This window comes from Manacus candei, unplaced genomic scaffold (assembly GCF_025592945.1).
Source record: "Manacus candei isolate 608988 ecotype Guabito, Panama unplaced genomic scaffold, ASM2559294v1 h1tg000003l, whole genome shotgun sequence".
In the NCBI taxonomy this organism is placed as follows: domain Eukaryota; kingdom Metazoa; phylum Chordata; class Aves; order Passeriformes; family Pipridae; genus Manacus; species Manacus candei.
The window spans coordinates 19,434,666-19,456,819 of NW_026138051.1; the positions used below are offsets into that span (position 1 = coordinate 19,434,666).

The window sequence follows — 22,154 nt, forward strand, 5'->3', positions numbered from 1 at the left end:
GAGGCTCTCCACCATCAGCCCTGACTGGGAGGGTGGTGTCATCAAACCTGTCCCTTACCTGCCCCACCAGCCCCTCCTGAGCAGCTGCTCCCTCCATCCCAGCACGGCAGGGATGGGACTCAGCCCCCCAGTCCCACAGCAGCGATGGCACTGCGGCTCTGGGAGCTGCCCAACACTTCCAGTGCATCCTGGCTCTTCCTCCTGCTGCTGTGCTGGGGCACAGCTGTTCCAGGTCTGCTCTGTGTGCCCGGGAGCAGCCTGTGTTCCCCTGGGACTGGCACCTCGGGATGTTACTGTTGGTCTCTGGTCACAGGTGCTGTAAATCCAGTTGCACCAAACAATTTGGTGAAGTGGAAAGGTTTGAATCTCAGTTCTGATGCTGTTGGAAGTTGTGAGACTGTCGTGCTCGGTGCTGAACCGCAGCCTGGAGCAGTGTGGAGGCAGGAAGGCTGTTTTCTCTGCCTTAGTGGCAGACATGGACTAGAGAATGAAGCAGAAAATGAGTGGTTCTCAGCTCAGGGTCAGAAACAGCTTCTGTCCTTAGGGGATCTCCTCCTGCTGCTGGAGCTGCAGGTGTAGAAGCAGCTGTAGGTCAAGATTTTGTTGCTTGGCTGAGTGTAGCCAAGGTGGGGGGCTGACTGGAGGTGGGGCAGTGCTGGGCATGAGCAGCCCTGGGGCCAGCTCCTGTCAGGGCTAATCCCATGAGGCCCTGGAAGCTGGAACAGGAGCACCAGTGGTTGTGTAGCTCTGCCAGCAGTCACCAGGCAGTAATAAATATGGGCTGAGTGCCAACCAGCGTGGCAGTGTCAGACCCACAGCTGTGGATTTGTGAGCTTCCCTCAGGGCACAGGAGTGTGGGCTCAGCACCTGCCACCTGGCCTGGGCTCCTTCTCTTGGTATTGCAGCATTTTACAAATGCATCTCACATCCTCCTTGAGGCTGAGCTGTCTCAGCCATGAGCAACTTTTCCAAGTGATGTCACCATGGGAAAGAAGCAGCAAATGATCTTGCTGGACTTTACTGTGGTACCTGCCACTGTCTCATCCCTCTGCTCCTGGTTTCATGTTCCAAAGTAACTGATCACTAACAACCACCTCCTCACCTCTCTCTCTCCTCTCCCATTTACATTCAGGTACACTGTACTCTTAAAAAAAATAGGGAAAACATCATATTGATGTTTCTCTGGGTTTCTCTGGTCAGTCGTGTCCTGGGCCAGGACTCGTCCCCACCCCACCACTCTCAGTTCCCTTTTCTCTGGCTGAGCTGGATCTTTGGAGCAGGATAACTTTGTTTTCCTTCAAGCAGGGAGCAGTACTGTATGTTTTTAGCAGGCTGTGCCTGGTGTGAGTGGTGCACAGTCACTGGCAAGAACCAGGAAGCTTCCTAATGGCATTGTGCAATGAATGTTTGCTTCCTGGGAGAAATGGGAGTGGGATTCAGCAGAATCCACATCAGCTGGAGCTCTGGAGCTCTGTATGCTGGTATGGACTGAAAGCACAACTTTATGCATAAAGTCTGTAATATGAACATAAAATAATAAATAATTTACCATTTTTCCCCTGAATTTAGCTCTGAAGGACACGCTGAGCTGTTCTCAGGGCCCCACTGCCTCCCCTGCAGAGCAGTTACTCTGCAGAGCAGTTCCTCTGTGCAGAGCCAGCTCACTCACCCGAGGGTTTAATTAGCAGGTGAAGGAGGCACTGCTGACCTTGTTTATTGAGCCAGAATTAATTAACTCAGAAGGGTCATGTTTTCATTCAGTGACTCCTGCGGTACAGATTTTTGAAGTTGATCCATAGTACTTGAAAATACCTCAATTTTATTGATATTTGTCCAATTCTATCAGCTTCTGCTTGGTTACAGAACACTTGCAAAAATCAGCTCGTTCTGAAGGGATCAATGACAGCATTTGCATGGTAGAGTGGCTGCTTTCAGTGCCAGCAATGGGCTGTCAAACAGCTTGGCAGGGCAGCCCCCCACGGGCTCTTCCCGCTTAATGCTGCATTTCCTGCCCTGCTCATTAGCGCTGAGCTCGCACCCACTGCTGCAGCCTCTGAGTCTTGTCCTTGTTCCATCTCCCCTTGAGAGTTCTCTCTTCCTCCTAAACATATAGTTAAGATATTTTCAGCTGTGAGCTGCTTGTGCTGGTTTTTGGATACTGTGAAGGTGAGTAGGTGTCATTTTATGCAGTTGTGGCTGTATTTTATTTGTAGTTAATCTGTTTGTCAGGTATCAGTTTGTGATTCTAATCATCAGGCCCAGCTGGCTTTGCTTAGAGCAGCAGGATCCCACTTCCTGCATTTTCTCTTTCCTAAAAACCTCATTTCTTCATTCTTTCACTTTAGTTTGGGATGTAAACCTTGTGAAATAAAATCTGAGTTTACATTTCAAATACAAGTCTGTAAGTTGGTCATGCCTGCATGCTCCTTAAAAAAATTTTTTTTTCTGTATAAGGTTTTAAGATTTACAGCAGCATTTGTAAAGCTTTAGTGGGTAACAGACAATGTTAAAAAAAGTGTATGTCGAGGGGGGAAAAAGAGTAGCCAAAAAAACCCAACAAAAAGGACCAAGGGATCATCTTTGTTTCTTCTTTCGGCTGTGTTTGAAAAGAAATGCCTGCTTGCATCAACCAGCCCATGGAACAGGCAGGGACTTCACCTGCAGGCATCCCTGCTGTTTCAGTACTTCCTCAAGTACTTAATTTCTTGAGTTCAACATTGGACTAAATCCCGTGGAACCAACAAAATTGTCCTCCCCATCTCCTTCCTGACCTGGAGAAGGTGTGTGCTGCCCCTTCTCAGATCAGCACTTTCCTTTGTAAGAGAAATAAAAATCCAGTGGACTCTTGACAAGGTCAGTGTATTATTTCCCCCCCCCTGCCTTTTTCTGGAGAATCCAGGAGCCTCCTGGATGTGTCCGAGAGAGAAATCCCTCGGCACCTGGGATCCCAAAGGATGAGTTTTGTGACTAAGAACTTGTGTGAGGAGGTGGAACCTGTTGTTCTGCTGTTCTGAACTAACTCCACGTGTGGTCATTTTTCCTCAGAATTAATGAAGTAGCTTCCTGCTCTACTCACTGCCCATCTAAGCAGGAGCTACTCCAGAGTGAATCCAAATCCACTGTTGGAGCAGGGAACTTGTAACAGCTTCCCTTTTGCTTAGGAACATAGGAAATAGAAAAGGTCTTGTTATTTTATAAATTATAATCTGATCAGATGGCTGATCTTCATCTGAAAATGCTGTTTATTGTGCAAATGGGTCCCTCAAAGATGAAACTTAATTTAAACCTCAGGATCAGACCATGGCAGCCCTGTCTGCATGTGCTGTTCAATGTTAGCAGGAGTTTTTACTTTGCCTCACAGGAAAGCCAGTGGGTTTCACTTGCTGGAGTTTTTCCAGGCAGGAAAATGGGGCTGAACAGCCCCTGCAGGAGCTGCTGTGTGTTGGGAGCTCCCAACACACTCCCTCTGCACCAGGGTCAGGGCTCCCACCACTGGAACCCCCTATGGAAGCTGGGCAGGCTCTGTGCCAGCAAAATCAGGGGAAACAACAGAATTCCAGTGGATTGGTGTTTGCATCCAGCTGTTTTGCAGGAAGCAGCATGGGCTGGTGGGGGTGTTTCTTACCCCAGCTCTGGTCTGGACGTGCCGCTCAGCCGGGTGCTCTCAGACAAATTCCTCACCTCCTCATTTAGTAGGAAATAACTATTTTCCAGTGAATGTCACAAAGGGACTGCTGCCCACCTTTGGGGTGCTGATTTGGGGTCAGGAGTATAATGCTGCTGCTGACAGTGAGACTTTTGATATCAAATGGGTTTTTACAAAAGCTTGGGATACTCATTTTTACTGTTGGACAAACGTTCTGACTATGCTGATGCTCTGTGGAGTTTCACTGGCATTTTCCAAGTGTTTGTACAGTTTCTACAGCTGAATATCCTGTATGTTCTGCTTTGTTGTTTTATATTATGCTTTATACTGTACTGCAGGCAAGTACTGCATTAAAACCATTTTTGGCTAATTTATTATACTTGTGAGTGGTTATTTCCTATGCTCAGCCTAAATGTTCCCTCTCTGGAAGCCTCACACAACTTTAATTAATTGGAATTACCACTTGGAGCAGTGAAGGTTCTTTATTTGTGACAAAAAAGGATTCACTAAATGCTGGGAGTGGTGGGGGCAGCCCAGGCCTTGGCACTCTGCTCACCTGCTGAGGTGCAAAGGACACTTGAGACAACCTTCCCTGATCCTGCATTTGTTAGAACATGGCTATGTTTTAAAAGAGTAATGGACTGTATTGTACTTATAGATACCTTTCCCCAAAGTTACAGTAAGGTAAGGCCAGTGCCAGCTGAAGTGCTGGACATCAGGTACCTGGTGCCAGGGGATTTAAAGCCAAAGACAGAAGGAATTTGGCCCTGATTGCTGTTTAATGTGACCCATACAATGAGTGCATTGAGGGCTTGGAAAGGCTGCTGAGCTCTGAGGGCCATGCTTGTCTGCTGGCTGTAAGTCCTGTTGCTCTGTGAACAGAACTAGAAATGGAGTCCCAGCTTATTGCTGAGGTTTTCCTCATTTAAAAGGGTTGATGAGACCAATCCAGCCTCAAGTTTTGACTCCTAAAACTCCCAAGTACTGTATGCGTAGAATTTCCACAGGCACTGCTGCTCCCACCCCTGATTCCCAGTTTTCCAGGGTATGTCTGCTGCACTAGGAAGCTTCTTTATTCAGGACCATTGAGCAAGACAAGGGATGTTTTACTATTTGAAAATAATGTACACAGAGCAAAATTCCCCTGGTTCTCAGCTACCAGCCGAAGACCAAAAATTCTGCCAAAAATTCCCTGTGGCTGCTCAGAAGGACACTGAGGTCCCAGTGCACCCCTAGTTTTAGAGGCATTGGGAGTGGCTGTACTGGCTGACCTGGAGTGATGGACAGTGACCCCAGAAATGAAGGAGGCTCTGGTGGGATTTAGTGGGTTTATTTGCTCTGCAGGCAGCCACAGACAGGAGAGAGAAGAATAAATAAGTTAAAGCAGAGTGTGGCAGTTTAACAACCCCAACATGGAGATGCTTGGCCTTGTAACCAGAGTGCTTTGATCCCTGTTCAGGCCAGAACTCACCTAAGTCAAGTATTTCCCCCTTTGGCCAGAAAGGTTCCCAAACATACCCTTGACAACCCAACAAAATAAAACATAGAAAAAACCTCTTGTAATGTCATAGAGTCACATCCAGTTGTTCTGAGATTGTCAGTCTGTTCCAAAATACTTCTGTCCAAAGTGTGTTGGTGCAACAGGATGCACTTCTGTAGTTAAAATGGTGATTTCTGGGAATTCCTGGATGATGGATTTGGCACCTTTGAAGAAAAAGCAAAGACAATAATGACTACAGTGCTTCAGCACATGCCAAATCAGGATCAGCAGCACTCTGAAGGTGAGGCAGGCTCTGTGCTCCTGTCTCCACTTCCTGTTCCTGCCTTAGCTAATGTCTGTGAAGAAAACTTCCTGACTGCAGGGGATTGCTTTTTTGGGGATCTCTTCTTTGGATTTTCCTTTCCTTTACGGTACACGTGTCCTCCCCACCTAATGACTAAAGTGGTTCCAGGCTGCCAGGAATAAGTCCCTGCAGTCCAGCTCAGTGTTTTGGTAGTGACTTCTGCCATGGCCCATTTCTAAAACACAGGAGGCCCATTTTCGTACTTCCCAAAGCCAGATGTCCCTGGTTTAGATCCCCTTTTCCCAGGTAACATCTCTACCGTGCAGACAGGACTGTTCTGTAGCTCCATTCACCTCCCACTCCTGGCAGAACTGGTATCCTTTTGGTGCTGGACCTACCCATCCCATTCCATGGGCTACTGCCATTGTGTGGGAGCCACGGAAGCCCTTCATGGACCTGGCAGTGCTGCAAAATCCTTTCCCATTCGGTGTGACAGGCCCTTTCCTTTCTGCTGCCCCACTCACTGCCCACACCATGGCTCTGTTTTACAATTCAGCCATAAAACCCCCAACCCCCTCTGTTCTGGGCTGTGGCAGAGGCTCAGCTCTGCCCCTGTGTCACACGTGGGACTGATGTCACCTCCCCAGGACACCCCTGTGCCCCCCACAGCCCTGACTCACCGTGGGGTGTGGAGAACAGGCTGAGCAGGATGATGACACTGGGCTGGACCCCGTGTTCCACCAGCACCTTGACAGCCTCGATGACAGTGTTCCCAGTGCCTGCAGGGGACAGAGGGACAGACTGTGTGGGTTTTTCCCCTGGATGACGAACATGTCTGAGAATACCTGTGGTAATGTTGGTGTGTGACTGAATGGTGATTCTGTCCTTTCCCACTGGAAAGCCATCACCTCTGCATGTGTTAACCAGAAAACGTTGCACTCCTAATGAAGGAACTTAGACTGGAAAAGTTACCTCATCCCAACAAACTCCTTATCAGAGTAGGGGTTTTTTGTCAGTATTAACTGGATTTAATTTTAAAGTAATTTACTTCTCAGATTATAATATTGATCCAAAAATGGTTTTTAATAATGTAAGAAAAATACTGTTTCAATCTTGTCTCATGGCAAAATTTAAAAAAAATCAATTTATACCAAGTCTTAATCTTCAGCCTTTCTCCCAAACACCGCCATGGCCAAAGGATTTGCTTTGCATTCCCACTGGTGCAGCTGACTGATGTGTGTCCTGGCACAGCCTGATAGTTCCCTGCTCTGTCACCTAAACCAAGCAGAAAACCTCATCCAAGCCCCTGAAATTTGGAGGGTTTCCTTTCATCCAGGCCCTCCCCGTTCCGAGGAGTCTGACTGTCCATAAAGGTGGCAGACACTCACTCAGGATTGGGTACATCAGCAGCACTTTCCTCCTGTAGATGTCTGGAGGGAACTTGGCGTAGTACACCTTGGCTCGCTGGGTCTCCTCGTCGCTCTGGATCAGGATCTTCCCGATGCGGATGGACCGGCAGCAGTCCCGGAGGCCTTGTTCCATGGCCTCTCCTGCAGGGAGAGCACAGGCCCCAACAGCAAAGGGTTACAGGCTGAGAAACAGCCCCACTGCAGGGCCAGGGACAGTCCCACCACTGCTGAAACAGCCCCGCTGCAGGGCCAGGGACAGTCCCACCACTGCTGAAACAGCCCCGCTGCAGGGACAGGGACAGTCCCTCCTCTGCTTCTCTGGGAACAGTTCTAAAGGGAGATTGTTTGTCCTTAGTTCTAAGAACACTTGAAGTTCTTTTCCTTTTTTCTGTGCTGAGACAGAAAACTGAATCTCCTCGGTGTTCCTGACCCCTGGGTGTTGGTGTTCCTGAGGTGTTGGTGTTCCTGAGCTCTGGGTGTTGGTGTTCCTGAGGTGTTGGTGTTCCTGAGCTCTGGGTGTTGGTGTTCCCGAGGTGTTGGTGTTCCTGACCCCTGGGTGTTGGTGTTCCCGAGGTGTTGGTGTTCCTGACCCCTGGGTGTTGGTGTTCCCGAGGTGTTGGTGTTCCTGACCCCTGGGTGTTGGTGTTCCCGAGGTGTTGGTGTTCCTGACCCCTGGGTGTTGGTGTTCCCGAGGTGTTGGTGTTCCTGAGCTCTGGGTGTTGGTGTTCCCGAGGTGTTGGTGTTCCTGACCCCTGGGTGTTGGTGTTCCCGAGGTGTTGGTGTTCCTGAGCTCTGGGTGTTGGTGTTCCCCAGCCCCTGGCTGTTGTTCCCACAAGCAGTGCTGAGCTCTCAGAGGGCAGAGCTGGCAGTGGCAGAACCAGCGTGTGGGGTTTGGGGAACATCCGTGAGCTCTGCCTGGAGCCCCCCCGGTGCAGAGTGTGGGGCAGGAGCTGTGGGGCCAATGGATTTGACAGCACAGATCCCAAGGTTTGCACAGCACTGGGAAATAACTCTGCCACCACAGGGCGTGGCTGGAGTGGGGCCCTGGCTCTGGGCAGGAGTGGGCAGTGGGAACCAGGGGAGGGCAGTTGGCCCCTCACAGGGAGGAGAAGAGGCCAGAGGAAATCTGTTGCAGCCATTTGTTGCCTAAAAAGTTAATGAAAGATACTCCTGGACATTTGTGGTCAAGGATATCCAAGAAAGAACAACAACTGGCAGCTTTGGGTAAACCTTTGCTGTAGAGAAATATTGTTGTACATTTTTTGCAAGGAAGTTCTTACAGGTTTCCAAAGTGTTTAATTCACACTCCTGTAACACCAGCAGTACCTACCACTCCTCATGATGCTGACCCCGCAGTTTCCCTTTTCAAATCGGACTCCTTCATACTTGTGTCCTGTGAGGAAAGAAACCAGGGCTCAGTGGCAGTTCCCTTCTGCCCCCTCTGGACACCCCTTTGGGAACACTGTGTGACATGACCTCGGTAGGAATGGAACCAAGATCCTGCAAATACCCAGGGGACAACACCAAGGCCATGGGTCTGCACGGGTGGCACAAACCACCCTGCACCCCAGACCCTGCAGCCCTCCAGCCAGCAATGGGAACAGGGCCAAAACCCAACTGGTAAAGAACTTGTGCTCTTTTTATAATTGAAAGTCATGTCAGAACAGCAGCACAGCAGGGACCCTGTCAGGTGTGTGTTTATGGCAGGGATTCCATCAGATGTGTGTTTACAGCAGGGACCCTGCCAGGTGTGTGTTTACAGCAGAGATCCCGTCAGGTGTGTGTTTGAAGGCTCAGGGATTTGGTGACTATTTTAAATGAAGGACACTATGCAAAAGAAAGGTGAGCAGTGCATCCCCCAGGAGCCAGGTAAATGCAGTCCAGTGCTGCAGGTGATCCTACAGTGCCACTTGACCACTGAAAGAAAAAAGGGGCAATGGTGTGCACATGAGACTTCCCACTCAAAACACCTGTAGAGCTTCCAAGTGATGTCCCTTGCAGGAGACCTGCCAGTCAAACTGAGTGACACATGGGGGATGGTCATCGATCTGTCCCGGACTGATGGGAGCAGAGGTGCCAGCAGAGGTGCCAGCAGTGCCCCAGAGGTAAAGGAGCTGCTGTTTCACTTCCAAAGGAGCCCAGGAAGTGACAGTGCCCCCTGGGTGCTGCCTAAGCTGCCCCGAGTTTCACGGTCCATCCTTTCTCTAACAAAGCAAAGACATACCCATGATTTACTGCAGAGGGTGGGAATGTGTCATAGGTTTGAAAACAGACGTTGGAATTTTCTTTTTCTTCCCTAGGGTCCCGTCCCCGTTTCCCCCCACCCCCTTTCCTCCGGGCTGGGGGGAGTCGGGGAGGGGTGGGGGCGGAGTGCGGGCAGGGAGTGCGGGCAGGGAGTGCGGGCAGCGCAGGAGCGGGGAGAGGGGGAGGAGGAGAGGGGAGGGCTGGCGGGGAAGGGCGGGGGCTGCAGGAGGGCTGCGAGTCTTTGCTTCGGGGGCTTTTGGTTTGGTCCGGGACCGGACAGAGCAGGAGCCCGGTTTTTGGCTGCCTCTTTCTCTTTTCCTGAGAGGAAATTTTTTTCCCCACGGGACACCTGGGGGAGAACAACCGAGAGAAAGAGAGACCGACCCATCTCAGAGCGAGATATTCTGCTTTCAAGACTGCCTGTGGGAAAAGGGACTTGTTTTTTTTCCCTGCTGGCTGCGAGCACACGTGGCTGCGAGAGCTCTGAACTGCCGGGACAGTCCTGCCCCCCTCCCTGGGTTGCCGTGGGTTTCCTCTCCCCCCCACCTGGGGGATTTGGGATTTTGTTGTTTCTTCTCAAAGTTTTTGATTACAGCATTTGTTGTTTATTCAGATTTTGTTAATAAAAAGCTGTTTCTTTTCCTTTTCCACACTTCCACTTGAAGTCTCTTTTAATTTCTAAATTGTAATCTTGTTAAACTAAGACAATGTTTCCTTGCAGAACTGCAAATGGAATTCTCAGGGGAACAGGACTCACCTGGTGCATGTCTTACAGGTGTGCTGTGGGTCACACCACACACTCAGTTCCCACTGACTTATGATGCTCCCAGCAGCTGCCTTATGTACACAACTTATGGATCTTCACAGCTCATGGGAGCAAACCACAGTTACTGCCAGGGTTTCCTCTAGTGCCAACACAGCCACTTTTCATTTCCTGCTCATCATCACTCCAAGCTGGCCCCAGCTGCAGGGACAGATTTAGGCTGACAAGGCAGAACTGCTTATGCCAAGTACTTTTCCTTTAATGGGCATGTGAAATGTCCTCAGTTTTAATTCAAGGTTGTGGTGTGGGCAAGTAAACTCATCTTGCACCTACATTGGCACATTTTCATGACAGTTTTGAAAGACCAATTTAAAACTTAATTAAATGCCAATCATGTGACTGTATGTTCTGCTCAGTTGTGCTGTTACACCTTCTAGCTGTTTAAATAACAGAAGGGACTGTGCTCTGCCTGCATGGTGAACTGTTTCAGGCTCCCCAGGGAGGTGGTCAGGGCACTGAGCCCGTCAGAGTTCAAGCAGCATCTGGATGTCACAGGGTTCAGTTTTAGGCAGTGCTGTGGGGAGCAGGGAGTTGAATTCTATGATCCTGTGAGTGCCCTCCACCTAGAAATATTACATGATTCCTGTAACAGTTCTGTATTTTTTATATTAGTTACACTTCCACTTCTTGTTGTGCCCAGGAGAGGAGTCCTTTCCCACGTACCTGTTGGAGTGGTCACAGTACATTCTGTGTAGGGCAGTTGATTCAGTCCCTCTTCAACCACCAGTCTGATCTGTGGAACCAAAGAGATGGGTCAGCTCAAAGGGATTTGTAATGTATGGACATAAGATAGTCCATGTTAGCAGTTTTTAAAAGCACTAGATGAACATCTAACAGCCCAAAGGGTCTAGAAGGGTCTTTTTAATAGTAGTTAGGGACTGAATTTAGAGACCTTTCTGTGGTGATGCCTACATTTTGCCCAACAGATCAAATGAAGGCATTGCAAAATCAATTTGGGGGAAAGGGGGATTCATCAGCAATCATAAAACTGACTTTATTTATATCTGGCAGGCCTAGACATCACAGACAAAGTTTTCTCAACAGATGAATGAGGCACCGATGTAACTTCATTTGCTGATAGGAAATACTAGTGAGGGAAAGGGAAAATTTCCCCCCTCAGTTCCCCCCCAGTTGAGCTCTGAGGTCTATTTTCACATCTGTATTTCCAGGACTAACCTGCAGTGGGGCTGCCAGAACAGCCATTTTTACATTGCTGCAGCAATGTAAACACACCACTGAGTGCCAAAGACAAGTCAGCAGATCTAGAAATCTCTTTATCACCTTCTCCTGGCACCTGCCAGCTGTGGGTACTGTGGGATGCTCTGCCAACCACCCCCACTGTTGGATGGTTTAGGTGGAGGTGCAGCTCATGAGCCACACACCCCTCCAGTGGCCACAAACCCCCCAGTCCTCTCTCCTGGGGCTGCTCTGCAGCTGCACCCCAGGCAAAGTTCCCAAAATATCTTCATCGTGATTGCCCCTGAAACATGCTCTGGCTATTAAAAACGTTAAATTTCTCTCTGTTCACGAGCCAAAGATTTGTAGGCCAGAACTGCTCCAGGAGAGCTACAGCTGAGCCAGAGATGAGTCTCGTTATTCCAGAGTCCCTGTAGGATGGCAGAAGTGAGGGGACTGCTCCTGGGATGGAGCAGCTGTACTGCTCCCCTCAGGCACTTCCCATCCCAGAAACAGGGCACAGCAGGCTGGAAGGTTTTTTCTGGTTTTCCATTCTGCTCCAGTTCCTGGCACACAGGCAGCCTCTGTTAGAAATGAGAGATGGTCCCTTAAGTTTATAATCCCTCTTTGGAGATTTTTTTTTAGTCATTTTAGTCCAACTTTTTTTCCTAGAGCTGGGTTTGTGGCAGCCTTACTCAGAGGTGGTGGGCAGTTTCCAGGACATCTGTACCCAATTTTATTTTATTTTTTAAAGTTAATTCATACCAAAAAACACTTGTCAGTGTTGATAAAACACTTCTTTTTGCACTGTGCTTTCTGCCACCTCCATGCTCAGGGATTAATTTCCATCTCTTTTCTCTCTAGCCCCAAGAACCAGCAGCCCTGTTCCTCTCCCAGAGAGGTGGTTGCCATTGCTTGGAAGCTAAACCAGGTATTATTATGGCCTCACGTGAAACAGGAAAGCAAAGTTTAGGTCCCAAGGTAAAAGAATGTGACCAGAAATTAAAACCGTTAATTAAAGTTATCAATAAGAAAAATAAAGTCTATTTTTAATTGGGAAACAAAAACAAAGCTAAAAGGGATGTTAATTTCTGGTAGGCCTGTTTAAACTGTCAAGGCTTCCAGAGTTATGCTGAAGGTTTAGATTAAGCATTTAATGCTGATATACGGAATTATATGTCAACGTGCTCATTTATTAGAGTTTTACATTTAGGATTTACCCCAGGGCCTTTGCAGTAAACAAAGGGAAATACTGTTTGCTTTGAACTTTCATTAGTACAAGATCTGCTAGAGCTGTCAGCAAAAACAAGAGTTAATGGAAGGTCCAAGAAGCTTTAGTCAACTACCACATAAACATTTCAAGGATATGAAAATGTTAGTGAAATCTGTCTTTTCTCAGCCAATTAAGCATGTGAAAGAGGTCTCACCACAAATACCAGGGAAGAAATCAGGTTTGACCAGTTCCTCAGATTCCAGGAACAGAGAAATCTGGATATAGGCAACTCTAACAAGCAGGTGACAGTGCTCTCATTTAAAGGGGAGCTAAACTTAACTAAACAAGGAATCAGTCAGGGTGCAGTGGGAGGTGGTGCTGCTCCAACCACATCAAACTGGGAAAACAGGAGCTCTTTCAGAGCCACCCCAACAGGTATCTGTGATCTCGGCAGTTGCTTGTTACAACTCTCCTGCCTGCCTGCAACTTGGAAAAAGATGAAGCGTTTAAAGGTCAAGAAACTGGAATGTAAATAAATTCTGGAGTGACCATTATGATGTTCCCCCATCTGTGGGCACACAGCAGGCTAACTTTTTTATGGGACAGCCATGCATCACCTCATTTCCAAAATCATAGTGACTTCTAGGGGATCTAACTCATTCTGTGTTACTTTACTTGGAAGCTGAAAGGAGGCAGGACAGCAGGGCTGTCAGCCATGCTCTCTATCTGTACAGCTCCTTGCAGCTCAGCATTTCAAACCCCTTTGGAACTATCCTCCCCTGAAAGAGGCAGGCGGGCAGAAAGGGACCTGCTCAGTGTTATACAGGGAGTGATGGTAGGGCTGAGAAACTAATTCATTCCTCAACCTCAGGCCTCCAGTCACACCCCAAAATCTGCTTTCTGCTGCAGAGCACTGGTGTACCTGTGACCTGAGGTGACATCAATTCAGTGCCTGCACAATGTGTGGGTGCTGGGATCAGTGTGAGCCTCCTGCACCGGGAGGAGCTGTCTGCCAGTCCCTCCACCCGTCCTGAGTTCTACCTGTCCCACCACAAGTCATAATGACTGCTTGTTTCCCATGCCAGAGGCTTGCTTCCTTCACAAACACCAGATGGATTGTCCTCATCCTCATAACTTTAATCCCACATCTTTCAACTTCAGGATCCCGGCCCTGGCAGTGGCTTTTAGACACGCCCTGATAAACCACCACGTGGTAACTGCTTTTGCTCACAAGTATCTTTGAATGTTTTCTTTGTATCATCCTCTTACACTAGGAACAAACTGCCAGAAATCCATCAGCTTTAGAATCCTTCCTTAAGACCTCTCCTTATGGTGATCTTATGGGACACTGCCACTAACAGTTGCCAAGCTAATACCAAGCTTAATTGCATTCTCATTTTCTCTCTGCAGCAAGGTGTATTTTGTTCCCCTACAATCCCACACACGTTTCTTCTCTTCATGTTTTGAGTTTTGCCATTAAGCTCCGTTTGCTCATTGAGTGGAAAACACAGCAAGTCATAACTATACTTGTGCTTTGCTAAGTTTAGTAGAAACTGTGTCCCACATGAAGTTGTGACTGTTCTTTGCCACGCCTAGGAATAACACACAGAAAGTGAGACTCCTACATATTGTTCCGTGTAAAATTCTTCCTAAAAAAAAATGGAAAACAGACCAGCAGGTTCTTCAGCAAAGAGCTGCAGGACCAGCACACAGAGGTGTTTCTGTGAAGAGCAGCTCCCCAGCTTTGCTGCCCAGCCGTGAAAGATGCTGGTACAAGGGCCTGAACTCACTGCCTGGAAGCTGCAGTTTCTAGCAATGATGGGGGGAAAAAAATAAAAAAAAAATCAGTGAGCTCTTCAGGACATCCATGTAGTGTGAGAAGGTGCCTGGGAGAGGTCCTTCACACTAATCCCTCACAATAAGCTACTGGAATGCAGGAAACGTTCTCAAGAAGGGGAATGCAGGGGGGGTGAAAGTGGAAAGCCACAAAGATAAAAAGCACTTCAGTCACAATCCTGTGTTGTGGTCATACCTAAGCCCTGAGCAAGCCTGGATAAGGCCTGGATTAAGACTGGGCTTGTCACAGGGAACCAGTCTGCTGTGGCAAATGGCACTGGGAACTGAACGGTCTTTGGACTCTCTGTTAATGAGAGTGGATTTGCAAAAAGCAAACACCCTCTTGCATCCAAGGAAGTATAGGTGTGGTAGCAAGTGCTGTGGTTTTCTTTAAGCATGTAATTTCAATGAGAAAAAGGCTGCATTCCCAACAGTCTTTGTTCTTACCAAAAACTTGCAGCTGCTCTGTCCCTGATAGTAACTACCATATGGCTAAAAACAAATTCTCTATGTGGATGCACCCCAAGCTACTACTAATCTAAGACACAACAAGTGCCAGGAGGCACTTCTGCGTGCAAGTCATTGTTAACATCTAGGCTGTAAGAAATTGTACTGCTCTGTTCACAAGATCAAAAGAGCTGTTTCAAAGTAAAACTCAATTATCTCTAGCCTCTGTGCATCTGTTTATAAACAGTCTCTTATTACTACTGCTCCCTGTCCTCATGTAGCTGTGTCTGATAATAACAGGGTTTCTGGAATCTATTGAGATGAAACAGAGAACAGAAGTCCCTATACAGAAAGTTGCTGTCAAATAGCAATTTCCTTTGGTTAGGAAAGTTGCTCTCACACCACCATTATTCTGTCCTGAAAGACCTTTTTAATGGAAGAGTTACCAAGTGCAATGCCAAGAAGAAGACATTCTTCACCTACCAGACGATCAGCAGAAAATACGAAGTCTCCTCTACTGGATTTCCTGAAAAAAGTAATAATTTATTTTTTAAATTGGGGAATAACTTTACAAACATTGATTAAATATAATATTAAGTCAAGGGCAATGTATCCTAAGGCAGTTCAGAGAAAAATCTCCTACTGTATACAAAATTTATCCCAGAGATTCTGCATCATGGGTTTCCTGTTTGGTGGCAGGCACTGGGATGCAGTGAGTAAAACCCAGGGTTTGGCTCTTACTGCTGCTCTATCCCAGTAGCAATTAAAGCATGAACACATAGGGATGATGTTCTGTAGGTTTTCCATTGTATTGCCATTCCAGCTCAGTTCCAAAATACCTCCCAGGCTCAGATGTGCACCAATCTGGTGCATTCCCTGCAGCCCTGAACAAGAAGAACTCCAGTTTAGAAATCGTGGACAATGACAGTGCAGATCCCAGCCCTGAGACTGACAACACATCGGATAAGCAGGGGACATACCCTATCTTATCTGGAACTCATTCAGAATGTGAACAGATCAGTGAACCTGAGATTAAAGTGAGCAGGGATTAACAAGCATTCCCATTAAAACACCTCTCTGCCTCTGATTAGCCTGGGTACAACCCTTTACTCATATGACTGTTTGGCTTTTGGCCCCTTCAGCAGGCAGAATGAAAGGTTAAAAGCCTGAAATTTAGAAGCAGATTTTAACACCTTGCCTCCCATGACAAGACCAACTCTCACTCCATGAGAGTAGGACATGTTTCCAATCAAGAGCTCAGGCTTGCAGGACACTCACCTTCAAAACACTCAGACCCAGCAGTCACATGGCAGACAGGTCCTTTGAAATGAACTGTTGTATTAATCACAGCAGGAAAACCCCTCTCTCACTGTCAAACTGTGATACTCTGCAGGTCTCCTTAACTCGGTAAAGAGAGTTCTGCATTTAATCCCCAAGGTTCTGTGACATCTCACATTAACATGAGTGAAAGGCAAGAGGTTTGTCTGCTCATTGCCTGGGAATTGGTCACTGAGCCATACTGAAAAAACAAGGTTTAAAAAGAGTGTCAGCCTAATCTATTTTCTTTGCTTGTACTAATAACACACTACTAAAAACACTGCTTTTATTTTTTTCCTTCTTTCTGGTAACAACAGAATATTCCTAACTTTTTGCCACTTTGACACTAACCAGGTAATACTCAAAAAGACCCCCAAAACTGCGGAAAACAACCCCAAACCCCTACAATTATAAGAACTACTTTTATTAAGATTTTTGATAGGATTCATATTTCCATCTATGGTATGTAAGTATTTTTTAAAAAAGGAATGTAGCAAAGTGGCACATCTAGGTTTTCCCAGACTATGGCATTTCAGAAAATCTACCCAAATCTCAAAAATGGGTGGCAAGACAAGTCTACCAAAAAGTGATATATATTTAGGGTGGATACTCTGAGTTATTAATACAGATTATTACAGGCTTTAAACTACCTACTCTGTCCTTGCAATGACACAGATGGTTTTATGCCCAGTTCACTGAACATCCTTATCATGCCTGGTTTTTGAGAGGGGGAGGACAACAGAAAACCACATTGCATAAAAATGAGAATAGTTACACTGAAAATGAAAGACCTTGTGCAGCTGTGGGCAGCTGCAAAGTCGGGACCACATTTCAAGACCCACATCCTACGAGCAGAAAAAAAGCCTTCTGTGAAAACACTATAACTGTTGCCCTGAAATACCAGACAGAAGTATAGAAAGTAACGATCCATGGCAGACTAGAAACTGTTTCAGCTTCTTGATCGAGTAACAAGACAGCATCCAAAAAGATGAGGCATTAAAACCCAACTTGAGGCAGGCAGCTAACAATGGGAGCTTTGTGGTAACAATATAAAGTCATTTCAGTTTGTTTCTGAAGGCCTGGGAGCAAGGCTGATGTACAGTTGCAGTCACCTGCCTGTCTTGAGAGAAGAAATAGGGTTTGGATTTGCAAGGTAACTGCAGAGTTTCTTCCTGCTTTAGCACTCGGTCCTTAGTTGCAAGCACGGACAGGGCTGCAGGCTTGGGGGGTTCTCTAACTCCAGTTTCTCACTGTGATGGTAAGGCTGGAAAAAAACCCCTTCTCTACACAGAATTTGTAAAAGGCCTTTTTAAGAAAACCGAAGGCACTGGACACACTGATGGCATTCAGGGAGATGATGTAGCTGAGAAACAGGTCCATGTTCTACCTGCAGTACTTCAGTACTTAACATCCTTCAGTATTTAATTTTTTCAGTGCCTGGGCTGGGGGTGGGATGTGAAAGGGATCCCACCCTCCCAGCTGCAGCAGTCAGCTTTACTCATCCCAGGTGAATTATACACTCCTGAATCATTCTGCTCTGTGCAGCAGCCAGGACTGTGTGTCCCACTGCTTTGCCATCTGCATTTCTATGGTATCAGTGTTCCCTAGGGAGTGAGAAGCCTTAGCAGAGAACAACAGAATGATCTCACCTAACAGACACAAGAACCTTTAAATATCTGGATTTAAATCATGTCTATTGTTAAATTAGGAGTTAAAATGACACTACCAACCTGAACTAATGAGTTTGCTTCGACATAAACACATTGCTGAACAACTCGTTTCAGCTTCCAGATCCCTGGTTCTCATCTGTAAGGCTAGAAATCACTTTGAGATAATTCCCTCCTTGGGAAGAGGCTGTAACTGTTTGTTCCAGAACGTTCAATACTTAAATGCATCAGTTCACACCTCATTAGAGCACTCAGATTCATATCCAGCACACAGTGTAAAAGGTTAAGCATTCACTGGATGGAAAAGTGACAAGCCTGAGGAAAAATGAGCAAACCCAGGCAAGTTGAGGTGATCTACCCATTTCTCCAACTCCAGCACACAGACCAAGTTCTTGTTCATTTTAAGGAAGCAAAAGAAATACATGGTCATTTTAGTCTACCAGGCTAAATCATGGACCCAGGTGTCTCTGAACCCCACAGGACATGATGACCAGCCAAATGAAGGTTTTTCTTTAGCTGGCAATTCACAACCAGGGTACTTCTGAGGAAAAGTTTTTTTCACTACTTGGTTTAAATGCTACAGTGGCTACAGAGTTTTCTTAAGGCAGATTGCACCTGCCCAGGGAAAGGTTAATAAACAGTGCCCAAAAAGCCTCTCCCCTTCACAGCTAGGCATGTTCCAGCATTTTTCTGAATGACAGGGACTAAAATAAGCCAGTCTAAGGTCTCTTATTTAATGAGATGCAACTGAATTTCTGGAACAGAACACAAAAATAATGGTTCCCTATTGTCCTTACCTACAAAGTCTACACCTGCCTTTCTGAGTAGGCTGCTGTCCAGTTTTCCTCACTGGTTGGGAAGGGAGCTTGGAAGAGACAGTTACATCCCCACTGCCAGGGCAGAATAAAGTACAGTCTGCGACTGCTGTAGCTGCTCTGAGTAATTCATTATTTACAAGCCTTATTCTAGACTTCCTCTTACCAAAGTCTCGTGCAATGAAGCTGATGCAACTCTAAGAAAATGTCTTCCAAGTTAAAATTGCAGCTGCTGGTTTCTGGATAAGCTCACTATAACCAGAAACCTATTAAATGGACTTGCAACAGTTCAAAATCTGCTTACAACAAAATAATAATAACTAAGTACAGTAACTACATTGTTAGTATTTGCCTATATGCTATTTCCTTTTCACTAACCTCAAAACCTTTTACAGGCCATCACCAAGCCTAGTCTGGATTTCCTCTCTTTCTCTTACAGCTTCCCTCTCTGCTTTGCAGGGAAGCTGCCAGGCCACCGTTCTCACCTGCAGAGATCTTCTGTGTGGTCTTGCCACAAGTGCCGTCCTTACACAAAGACTACCTGTGGGTGCTCCTGCCTGCCAGGAGATTATGCTTTTCCACAATACTTTGAAAATTAAGGGGAAAAAAAAGCCCAAACCCAACCAACCAAAAAACAAACAAACAAAACCAGACAAAAAATCCCAAACCACAACTAGTTTAAGGTAACAAAGCTCAGGTAAGCTAATAAAATTAATGGAGGTATTGTTTCTTTGAGAGAGTTTGGCATTAAAAACTGTATTACTGTTAGCTATAAAGTAAGCCTCAAGAAGCAGAAAATATCAAAACGTAGACTATGCAGATGGACAGATACAAAGCACAGGGACAAGCAGCGTCTGTGCAATGAGTTAGTTATTGCAGATGTCACAAAGCCAATGCATTGCAGGAAGAGGTTTTATTCAGAATCTGATCACTATTGATAAACTTGATTTCACACCTTTTTGCTGGTGGTTCTTGCATCAGAGGTGGTAAATTATGCTTTTAATAGACGGATGCTACTTATATTTGTCTTATATTGCATACTAAATTTAATACCTTACAATACCACCTTCCAAGTGCTGAACAATCAAAGCTACAGACATACCATGTGTTCACCACCCGAGATGTGCTGTGGAACACCGTGCTCACATCTCCCTACAGCCAGAGCCCGGGAACGGCTCCACGCCCCGTCCCGCGGGTAGGATACACAATATCCGGACAGCGGGAACGAGCCCAGCTCCTGTCGGGCCCGCCGGAGTGACCACTAAGGTACAGCCTCCTTCCTCCAGGGCTTACACTCCTTTGTACCGCACGCTCCGTGGGATGATGATGTGGCACGCGAGCTCCGAGCCGCCCACGGCGCAGAGATGAGCAAAAACCTCACATCAGGGAGGGCAAAGATCTGTGAGGGGGTTCGAGACCCGCCGAGCCGCTGCCCCAGTGCCCGGCGGCCCCGAGGCGGGGTGGGCAGGGGACCCCCGGGAGCGCTGCCCGCCCTCTGCCCTGCCCTGCCCTGCCCAGCCCCCGCGTCACCAGACATGGCCGCGCCGCCGGCCCGGCGCTCAACCCGGCACAGGAGCGTCCCGCGGGCCCCGGGATCGGCCCCCGGCCGCGCGATGGGCCCCCGGGATCGGCCCCCGGCCCCGGCGGGGATAGCGCGGCCGCGCCGGGACCCCACGGGCTGCGCATCCCTGCGGCGGCCGCGCCGAGCAGGGAGCCGGCACCGGGGTACGGCCGAGAGCGGCTCGGCGGGGCTGCGGCTCCCTGAGGAGGGAGGGAGGGAGGCAGGGATGGACGGAGGGGCGACCGGCGGCGATTCCCCCGCAGCCTCCCCGGCTCCTCCCCAGCCCGCGCTGCCCCGCACCCGCGGTCCCCGCCCGCCCCGCGGCGCTCACTTGTCCCTGATGATGGTCTGCAGCTCCCGCAGCTGGTCGTTCATGGGCAGCAGCTTCAGCTGCGGCCCGATGGCCGGCGCGCCGCCCTCCCCCGCGGGGACCGGCGGCGCCGCCACCACCCCGTTGCTGCTGCTGCTGCTGCTGTCCGGGCTGGGGCAGCCGCTGTCCTCGCTGGGCTCCGCGAAGCGGATCAGCCGGGAGCCGCCGCCCGCCGTGGCCGTGGCGGCCGGCGGCGGCTCCTCCTGCGGCCGCGGGCCGAGGCGCTGGTTCTGGCAGGGCATCGCCTCCATGCGCCGGGGCCGCGCCCCCGTGCGCGCCGCCGGGGCGGGGGGAGCGCGCCCGCCGCCCGCGCTCCATTGGCGGCCGCAGCCGCCGCTCAGCGCGGGGGCGGGACCGGCTCCGAACCCTCCGGCCCCGGCCCGGCCCCGGCCCTGCCCCGGCCCTGCCCACACCTCCCGCTCCGCTGCCCCGCGGCTTCCCCGGGGACGTGTCCCCGGAGCCCCCTGTGAGCGCAGCGCCCCCGAGTCCTGCTGCGGGGGTTTATCCCGCTTAATTTGATTCGGTTTGGGGGGCCTTTACAGATGACAGAAACTGTAATAGATGCAGAGTAAAAGATGAGGTAGGATTCGAGGAAGTCCAAAAACGTAATTGTGTTTTTCTCCTGAATACAGCTGCCCAGGTGTAGCTACACCCAGTGATGTCTGCAGGGACACCCAGGACAGCTCCGCCCCGCAGCACGGCTCTCGGCACGGACACGCGTCCACATTTCCACCGTGCCAAGCTCTTGGGAAACGTGCTACACGGAATATGCTGCATGTGGATAAAAGAACCCTGAACTGTGGTATCACAGATCTGACATAGCTCTAATGCCTCAACAAACATGTATGGTCAAACCTCACAACACCATCCTGAGACAATCTCGTCACCGTTGAACAGGGAGGGAGGAGCGAGTTCCACGTGCCTGGACGCTGTGTCAGGGACAGCAGCTCTCACAAACTCACAATGAGACCCTAAAACTGAAGATGGAAAACATGCATTTCATCATTCAGTTCATGCTCTCTTTAGTACAGTCCCTAATTTTTTTGTCTAATACAATTTTGAAATTCTGAAGAATGACCAACTGCATAAGAAATACATACTCCTTTCATGGAATACAAAGAGGAGTGTTTCGTGTTCTGATGGAATATTGACAACGACATTCTGCCATTCATCTAACACTGAAAAAACAGATCAGCAGACTGCTGGAGGGAGGTGATTAATTTTGAGAAAGGCATTAAAAGTGCTAAATGCTGGTACCTTAGTTTCCAGAGAACTAAGGGGGAACTATGCCCCATGCTGTAAACATCTAAGAAGGGGGATAAATTCTTAATGATGATAGAAGGAAGAAATTCTGGAAATAGGGAGGATCCAATTGAATATAGAGAAGCTAAATATAAACACCAGCAAATAACTGTGAGTTACAGCTAACAGTAGGATACCAACCCCGGGATCTGCACCCTTATTTGCTTGCTCTCTCTAAGTGCAAAAGACAATCCTCAAGACACCATATAAAGTTGAAAAGAACAATATGCGCAGGCAGTTCAGGAAGCAACATAAGAGAAAACAACCCACCCACAATGCATGGTTTCCTGTAATATGGATGAAATACGTAGGAGGTATTCTTCCAGCCACTCTAAATGCATCAAATGTTGACAGCTAAGAATTTCTCCTTAGAAGATAATTATTTTCATGATCAGTAAAAGTTCATGGGCATTTTTTAAGTACAGAGATATTACCAGAGAACAGCAGCTGTATTTGGAGCTGGAAAGATTAACCAAGAGCCCAACTTAACTCAAGCAGAATTTATCCCTCTGTGACACCTCTAATGTCAGTGGTGTGAGCCCTG

General features: G+C 48.1%; 2 protein-coding genes across 2 annotated transcripts; both read right to left on the minus strand.

The window, feature by feature from the left end:
• Positions 1-4,960: 4,960 nt before the first annotated feature.
• On the minus strand, positions 4,961-20,579 carry UPRT (uracil phosphoribosyltransferase homolog). The gene is made up of 7 exons (XM_051791710.1): positions 20,270-20,579; positions 15,062-15,104; positions 10,570-10,639; positions 8,170-8,232; positions 6,819-6,980; positions 6,111-6,209; positions 4,961-5,350 (listed from the first exon to the last, which is right to left on the minus strand). Exons 1-7 carry the CDS (start codon positions 20,557-20,559, stop codon positions 5,244-5,246), a joined length of 834 nt encoding a protein of 277 aa, XP_051647670.1. The 5' UTR covers positions 20,560-20,579; the 3' UTR covers positions 4,961-5,243.
• On the minus strand, positions 6,992-7,978 carry LOC127472812 (uncharacterized). Its single transcript, XM_051791558.1, has 2 exons — positions 7,590-7,978; positions 6,992-7,549 (listed from the first exon to the last, which is right to left on the minus strand). The coding sequence occupies exons 1-2, from the start codon at positions 7,976-7,978 to the stop codon at positions 7,015-7,017; spliced, it is 924 nt and encodes a 307-aa protein (XP_051647518.1). The 3' UTR covers positions 6,992-7,014.
• Positions 20,580-22,154: the final 1,575 nt, after the last annotated feature.

Bases quoted from the DNA above. Each gene is read 5' to 3' on its own strand.
- LOC127472812 (XM_051791558.1), bottom strand. From the start codon at position 7,978: ATGGCTGCAACAGATTTCCTCTGGCCTCTTCTCCTCCCTGTGAGGGGC. The intron at 7,550-7,589 runs GTCAGGAACACC...CAACACCCAGAG, and splicing joins GGGAACACCAACACCCAGGG to CTCAGGAACACCAACACCTC.
- UPRT (XM_051791710.1), bottom strand. From the start codon at position 20,559: ATGGAGGCGATGCCCTGCCAGAACCAGCGCCTCGGCCCGCGGCCGCAG. The intron at 15,105-20,269 runs GTGAGCGCCGCG...TACTTTTTTCAG, and splicing joins CAGACCATCATCAGGGACAA to GAAATCCAGTAGAGGAGACT. The intron at 8,233-10,569 runs GTACGTGGGAAA...CTTTCCTCACAG, and splicing joins TACTGTGACCACTCCAACAG to GACACAAGTATGAAGGAGTC.